This window comes from Coregonus clupeaformis, chromosome 20, assembly GCF_020615455.1.
Source record: "Coregonus clupeaformis isolate EN_2021a chromosome 20, ASM2061545v1, whole genome shotgun sequence".
NCBI classification, from domain to species: Eukaryota; Metazoa; Chordata; class Actinopteri; order Salmoniformes; family Salmonidae; genus Coregonus; species Coregonus clupeaformis.
Genome location: NC_059211.1, coordinates 15,105,580 through 15,113,350, shown reverse-complemented (window position 1 = coordinate 15,113,350; position 7,771 = coordinate 15,105,580). Strand labels below are relative to the sequence as shown.

The 7,771-nt window shown below is 45.7% G+C and overlaps 1 protein-coding gene across 7 annotated transcripts in view; it reads left to right on the top strand.

Annotated features, from left to right (window-relative positions):
* LOC121533722 (inaD-like protein) overlaps positions 1 to 7,771 on the top strand; it is a 169,409-nt gene that overhangs the window by 51,794 nt on the left and 109,844 nt on the right. For all 7 annotated transcript variants that reach the window (XM_045205328.1, XM_045205327.1, XM_041839901.2 and 4 more), the window contains 2 exons: positions 6,217 to 6,426; positions 6,763 to 6,885. In XM_045205328.1, coding sequence (XP_045061263.1) covers positions 6,217 to 6,426; positions 6,763 to 6,885 — 333 coding nt within the window. The remainder of the gene's footprint in view (positions 1 to 6,216; positions 6,427 to 6,762; positions 6,886 to 7,771) is intronic.

The window sequence follows — 7,771 nt, the reverse complement described above, 5'->3', positions numbered from 1 at the left end:
CGCCAATTCGTTGATATATATGTTGAAGAGGGTGGGGCTTAAACTGCATCCCTGTCTCACCCCACAGCCCTGTGGAAAGAAATGTGTGTGTTTTTTGCCGATTTTAAACTTGTTGTTTGTGTACATGGACTTTATAATGTCGTATTTTTTTCCCCCAACCCCACTTTCCATCAGTTTGTATAGCAGACCCTCATGCCAAATTGAGTCAAAAGCTTTTTTGAAATCAACAAAACATGAGAAGACTTTGCCTTTTGTTTTGGTTTGTTTGTTTTTCAATTAGGATGTACCGTCTGTCGTACGGTAATTTGGTAAAAAGCCAATTTGACATTTGCTCAGTACATTGTTTTCACTGAGTAAATGAACTAGTCTGCTGTTAATGAAAATGCAGAGGATTTTCCCAAGGTTGCTGTTGACGCATATCCCACGGTAGTTATTGGGGTCAAATTTGTCTCCACTTTTGTGGATTGGGGTGATTAGTCCTTGATTCCAAATATTGGGGAAGATGCCAGAGCTAAGGAGGATGTTAAAGAGTTTAAGTATAGCCAATTGGAATTTGTGGTCTGTATATTTTATCATTTTATTGAGGATACCATCAACACCACAGGCCTTTTTGGGTTGGAGGGTTTGAATTTTGTCCTGTAGTTCATTCAATGTAATTGGAGAATCCAGTGGGTTCTGGTAGTCTTCAATCGTTTATTCTAAGATTTGCATTTGATCATGTATTTGCTGTTTGTTCTTTGTTATAGGGCCAAAAAGATTGGAGAAGTGGTTTACCCATACATCTCCGTTTTGGATAGATAGCTCTTCGTGTTGTTGTTTGTTTAGTGTTTTCCAATTTTCCCAGAAGTGGTTAGTCTATGGATTCTTCAATTACATTGAGCTGATTTCTGACATGCTGTTCCTTCTTTTTCCGTAGTGTATTTCTGTATTGTTTTAGTGATTCACCTTAGTGAAGGCGTAGGCTCAGGTTTTCTGGGTCTCTGTTTTTGGTTGGATAGGTTTCTCAATTTCTTTCTTAGGTTATTGCATTCTTCATCAAACCATTTGTCATTGTTACTTTTCTTCGGTTTTCTGTTAGTGATTTTTAAATTTGATAGGGAAGCTGAGAGGTCAAATATACTGTTTAGGTTTTCTACTGCCAAGTTTACACCTTCACTATTACAGTGGAACGATTTGTCCAGTAAGTTGTCTAAAAGGGATTGAATTTGTTGTTGCCTAATAGTTTTTTGGTAGGTTTCAACACTACTTTCCTTCCATCCATAGCATTTCTTAATATTATTCAGTTCCTTTGGCTTTGATGCCTCATGATTGAGTATTGCTCTGTTCAAGTAGACTGTGATTTTGCTGTGGTCTGATAGGGGTGTCAGTGGGCTAACTGAACGCTCTGAGAGACTCTGGGTTGAGGTCAGTGATAAAGTAGTCTGCAGTACTACTGCCAAGAGATGAGCAATAGGTGTACCTACCATAGGAGTCCCCTTGAAGCCTACCATTGACTATGTACATACCCAGCGTGCGACAGAGCTGCAGGAGTTGTGACCCGTTTTTGTTGGTTATGTTGTGCGTAGGGGGGCATATGGGGGAGGGAATGCTGTCACCTCCAGGTAGGTGTTTGTCCCCCTGTGTGCTGAGGGTGTCAGGTTCTTGTCCAATTCTGGCATTTAGGTCGCCACAGACTAGTACATGTCCCTGGGTCTGGAAATGATTCATTTCCCCATCCAGGATGGAGAAGCTGTCTTCATTAAAGTATGGGGATTCTAATGGGGGGATATAGGTAGCACACAGGAGGACTGAATTTCTAGCCAAATGTAAAATGTTCCTGTTTTGATTAATTTAATAGAGTGGGTAGGAGTGGCATAGGTCTGATCTGAGGGGGCCTAAATGGGGTGTGGGCATGGTTGACTTGGGGGGGAGGGGGGTGTTAATTGGTTGGGGTGGGGGTGTGGATGTGGCTGGTGGTGCTGTGCTTTGGATGTAGGGCCTCTCGGCGGGGGTCCTCTATGTGTATGTCTGGGTGGGGTTGGGGGGGTCCCGCAGGTCTGGGAGAGCGTCTCGCTGGTCTGGGCATGGTGTCTGTTGATCTGTTGCTCCTGTGTGAGGTGTTTGGTCTGTGGTTGAGGGCGATATCCTTTAGGGTCCGTTCGAAGGTGTGCACTGCTGCCTTGTATTGGTGGACCTGGTCGTAAAGGCTGTTTTCAAGTCCAGGGTGGAGTGGTGGGCCAGGAAGATATTTGGTTTTGAGGCACATTCACGGGAAATACTTGCGTTTACCTGCTGTATGGTAGCAGGGTGGAAGTATTTTCGTGGTAGCAGGGTTGAGATAACCACTTGTGCGTTGGGGAAAGTAGAATAAGCTTTTTCAATCACTCCCTTGAGTGCTGTGGCCACCCTTTCCTGCTGTGTTCTCAGGTCGTTTGTGCCTGTGTGTATTATTATGTGGCTGGGTGATCCTAGTTGCTCCTCAGACAGAAGGTCTAGGGCGCGCTGCGTGTTTGGACACCAGAGTTTAGACACTGTGTGTTTGGGGAAAAAGTGTATTTTCTTGTATGTATTTCCCGTTTGAGTCCATAAGGAGTACAATCTGTGGCTTGTGTATGTCCTTAGTGGGTGTGGGGGGGGTCATCAGGAGGGCTATCAGGGTGGCTGACAGGGGGGGTGCTCAGAGGGGTTGGGATCCCCTGGGCCTGGGGTTCTTCATTTGTTTGTCCGACTGTGATGTCGAGGCTATGGTCAGGGTCTAGGGCGTACTGTTCTGCTGCGGTGTCAAGACTTTAGTCAGGATCTGAGGTGGGCTGTTCTGCTGGCTTCTCTGCGGGGGTGGCCAGCTCTCTAATGGGTTGTTCTCTGTCACCCGTCATTGTTCTCACCTTCTCCTCCAGCACTCTGATCCTCTCCTCTAGTGCTCTGTTCTTCTCCTGCTCCTGCCCTTTCTCCTGTTGATGATGTCTCATCAAAGTCCAGAGTGCAGATGTCTCTCCACCTCCAGGTCTAGTTAAGGGGGTGTTGTTGTGCTGGACTGTTGTCTGGGTCTGTGCTGACTGGAGTGTAATCACCTGCTGTTCCAGCTCCACCTGACTTACCTCCAGCTGGGTGAATTTATCCTTCATTTCAATAAGGGAGTAGTACTCTGTGCTGGGAAGTTGCCTTTCCGCTTGGGGTTGCTCGTCTGTGGGGTTATTTAATGAAGAGGTCTGGTCTGACCCACTGGGGGTGTGGTTATCTTTCTCAAGGAAGAGCTTCTCATGCTGAGCTATTTCTTTGATTAGGTGAAAGTCCAGCCGGAACTGTTTGGGGTTGCCCTGTACCAATACTGTTCCAGATTTATAGAGATTTATATTAGCTGAGTCCTCTCTCTCTCTCTCTCTCTGTGTCTTTCTCTCTCTCTCTCTCTCTCTGTGTCTCTCTCTCTCTCTCTGTGTGTCTCTCTCTGCGTCTCTCTCTCTCTCTCGCTGTGTGTCTCGGTCTGTCTCACTCTCTCTCCCCCTTTCCCCCTCTCTCGCGCTGTCTTTTGCTCTCTCTCTCCCTCTGCCCCCTCTCTCTCTCTCTCTCGCACTCGCTCTCTCTCTCTCTCTCTCTCTCCCCCTCTTCCTCCCTCCCTCCCTCCTGCAGTGCAGTTGGTAGTCACATGGTTCAGTACAGTAATTGGACCTGGAGTTCTGTAGCTCGCTGCCTGCTCCAGTTTTGTGGTGAATCTAGAGAATAGGGCCTTGTGCTGTTCTGGTCTGGTTAGTATAGTGCTAGTGATGTTAGCGGTCTGTCAGGCCCTCTCTCCACAGGAGACAACGTGTTCGGTTGGTAGGAGTCTCCCCTAATCATTGACCTGGGATCAGATATTGTTTCATCCTCCTAATGGTTACAGTTTTGGTTGGGTAATCTGATCCTATATCTGTGGTTAGAGGCAACGTCTTTTTTGATCTGAAGAATTGCATAGTAGAGGCCGTGTCACTTGATGTATCAACTGTGGAAGCAGGTTGCTGGGCACGTAGGCTTGTGTGTGCATGTGCGTGTGTGTGTAGGAGCATGTGAATGTGCATCTGCGTGTGTATGTGTGTTTACATGCGTACCGTGTTCTGCTATGGCCCTACAATCTGTGAGCGCTCGTGGGCACCCAGTCATGTTCACCCCCCCCCCAACATGCCTCTCCCATTGAGCTGCTCTCCTCCCGCAGGAAGGAAGTCCCTGTCAGCATTCCTGATCCTCTGCCCAGTTCTCCTCTTCCCACCTGTTCAGCGCCACACACACACACACGCGCGCATGCATGCACACACTATGATGGGATTTGAATATGGATGCACACACACAATCATGCATGCGCAAACACAGACACACACTCAATCCCTCTCTCTCACTCTCCACAGATAGTTATAATAGAGTTATGACTCCTTCACTCTTCCCATAGACAGATAGCTGTCCCCGACTCTTCCCCACTAATTAGCCTTGTACAGCTTTAGTTTTTATATCGGAATAACCACTTGTTAATCACTTTTATAACCGGCGCTAGTCACATAAAATGACGCCCATATGGGTCGTCAAATATATTGTGGGAGGCTCAAATTGGTGCCAAATTGCAGTTTTATGGCTCGGGCTGTCCGGGCCGTGATTGATACCAGTCACATTTGGGTTGAGAGGGGAAGTGTGGCTTTGTTGTCTCTTGGATACATTTACGGAACTGTCTGGAGGACGGTGATGGAGTGAGCAGAGCTTTTTACTAGTGTTCTCATACTTCCCAATGGCTCAGCATGGGGCTAGGCTAGCAACCAGTCAGGTTGGAAATAGTGTATTTTAGGTGAGCTTGATTTAGGTTAGACAGAGCACAGGGTGGGCAGGGTTTGCACTTTTGGGACTATTCCATTGGTTCCATTACAACGGGCAAGCTATATCAAGCGTACCTGAAGTATTTAAAACTAAACTATTTCGACCCACGTCTGCTTGCAACTCCCAGGGTTATGGTTCCGATTCATTTACAATTAATTCCCGCCTAGACAGTAAATGTGCATTATAACACTTATATTAACCAGTTATGAGCTAAGCGGTCATTACAGCTCATGCCTCATATCAGCCTATACAAATGCACAATGCATGCATAGGTGTTCTCGTCCCAAATGGCACCCTATTCCCAATGTAGTGCACTACTTTTGACCAGGGTCCTTTGGGACACAACCATAATGCATAACACACTGGTGGTTCATTGGAACTAGGAAGTGTTCCCAGAATGTCTCGAGGCTCCATGGTGTGGCCTGTGTTTTGCGTTGAGGTGATTTCTGACTTTGTTTTGGCTGGCCATGCCAAGCCTCCTTCCTGTTGCATTCCTATACTGATGGAATCAACAGTCCTCCGAGATGGATGGGACCTGAGCTGTTGACCCACTGAGACGCACGCACACACACACACACACACACACAGGACGCATACACACATTTGTTTTACTATCCTTGTGGGGATCAAACAATTGATTCCTATTCAAAATTCTATTTTCCCAAACCCCTAACCCTAACTCCTAACCCTAATTGTAACCCTAAACCTAACCCCTAAGCCTGAAATGGCCTTTTTCCTTGTGGGGACCAGCGAAATGTCCCCACTTGTATGAATGTTCCTTGTTTTACTATCCTTGTGAGTACTTCTGGTCCCCACAACCATAGTAAAACCATAAAAACACACACAATATATTAGACGGTATAGCTGGAAAAGCCACTATAATAATCCACTGTGCTCAGCTCTATCACCAAGGAAAAAATCAACACCTTCTCCCCAGAACAGCACCATTGACCTTGTATGCTTTATTGGCTATGGACTGTTCAAGGACACGGCCAATGTTGCCAAAGTGCTTACTGTTAGTGAAGTGACTCGACAGAAACCTGTCACATTTTGAGTGAAAGATAGACATCTTTTCTGTAATTACCCTCTGCTGTTTCTCCACCTCTGCAGATCCACCACAACACACACACACGCGCGCACACATCTCATTTGGCACAGGGTGCAGGTATTATTGTAGTATACTTCAGCAGAATGACTTTGTCCAACTCATCAGTTGCTTTAAAACTGTAAATGAGAAGCCAGCAAGACATTGCCTTAATGTGCTGTGTAAGTACATGAGTTTGTGTTAGTGTTCGCAAGCATGCATATTACTGTGTGTTCATATGAGTACGTTCATGCTTGTTTGTGTGTTCCTCCCACCTCTCTCTCACACATTTTTCTCCTGGTCTGTGTTGCCCTCTGCAGGATCCTCTGGACATTGCACGCTCCGTCATAGTCATCCGCTCGCTGGTGCCCGGCGGCGTGGCAGAGTGCCATGGGGGCGTGCTCCCCGGGGACCAGCTGGTGTTTGTCAATGACACCTACCTGGACACGTGCACCCTGGCTCAGGCCGTGGAGGTGCTCAAGGCCGCCCCGTCTGGAACCGTCTACTTGGGCATCTGCAAGCCACTAGTGGTACGTACCGTGGTGATGTGTGGGGGACTTGACTTAAGTAGATTTATTTGACAGGGATAATGCACATTAAATACCATTTTTTTCTTTTCTTTTCAAGTTTATTTTTGCTTTACTTTTTGTTTTCTTTTTTAACTTGGTTTTGGTGCTTGATGCCACAAATTCTTGACACTATTGACTTGTGATAGAATTTACTTGTATTTTTTAAGAATCCAGCCTTGAATATCTAAATCTTACCTTATAGTTGTGCTGTAACTACAGTATATTGAGTGTGTGTACTCTTATAGGAAATTCTGACAGTGTGTGAATGGTGCCACCTGTGTTTGTGTGTCCTTCTAGATGGAAGGAGCAGAGGAGAGGGGACATGGTGACCTGGAGCTCCAGAGGACAGAGGGACAGAGCAAGGACCGAGAGGAGAGTGTGTCCCTCTCGCTTACACACTCACTCCTGCCTGTTTCCAAGGTACTGTAATAGCACCGCCGTAGTATGTTTAAAATATAGCACTTTTTTTTAAACATTACGCTCAAAGCTCTAATATCAGGGTTATAATCACTAGATAATAGGGGTGTAACGATTCTTTTTAACAACGATTCGATTTGTATCACGATTCGTGGTTGTCGATACGATTCAAGGACGATATTGGTTCATTTAGAACGATACGATCCGAAACGATTCAGTGACTTGAAATCGATTCAGTAACCTTTTAGCCAAAAATTCAACCAGTGTGACTGAAATAAATACCTGGATACTGGACAGTGCAGGTGAAGTTTCCTAGATTCCTGTTTCTTGTAAGGACCGCAATGGTGGCTTGATAATTTCTCGCTCGTCGGCTTCTCCTCTGTCATCCGCCATGCTATGCTTTGTTGTCTTGGCGCCTTTGCGCTGCTGCTGGCGCGATGACGTCACGGATAAGCAGACTGAATCGAGGAATGTTTAAAGCCTTTATCATTAAAAGTGCTAAGAAAAAACATCCATATAAAGTCTGACGTGCTTAAATCCAATGGGTTATTTCCTAGTATCGATACAATCGATTTATTACATTTTAAAACGATGTTAGATCGATATGTGTTGTCCAAAAGGCCAACTCGCCGAGCACAGATCGATGTAGTTGGATCATAGGAATATAAATCGATACATCGATGTAGTAGATGGATCGTTACACCCCTACTAGATAACAAACCGAAGGAAATGGACTGAAACTGGGAGGGACAACGTGAACTTGTCATATAAGAAATGCTTATTTTCGTATTACGTTGCAAAACGTTTTTCTACGGTGTACTAGAATTAATACTACCTAGAAGGCACCACTAATAGGGGTGGGGTGAGGGAGGACTCAAGCCCTCTAAAG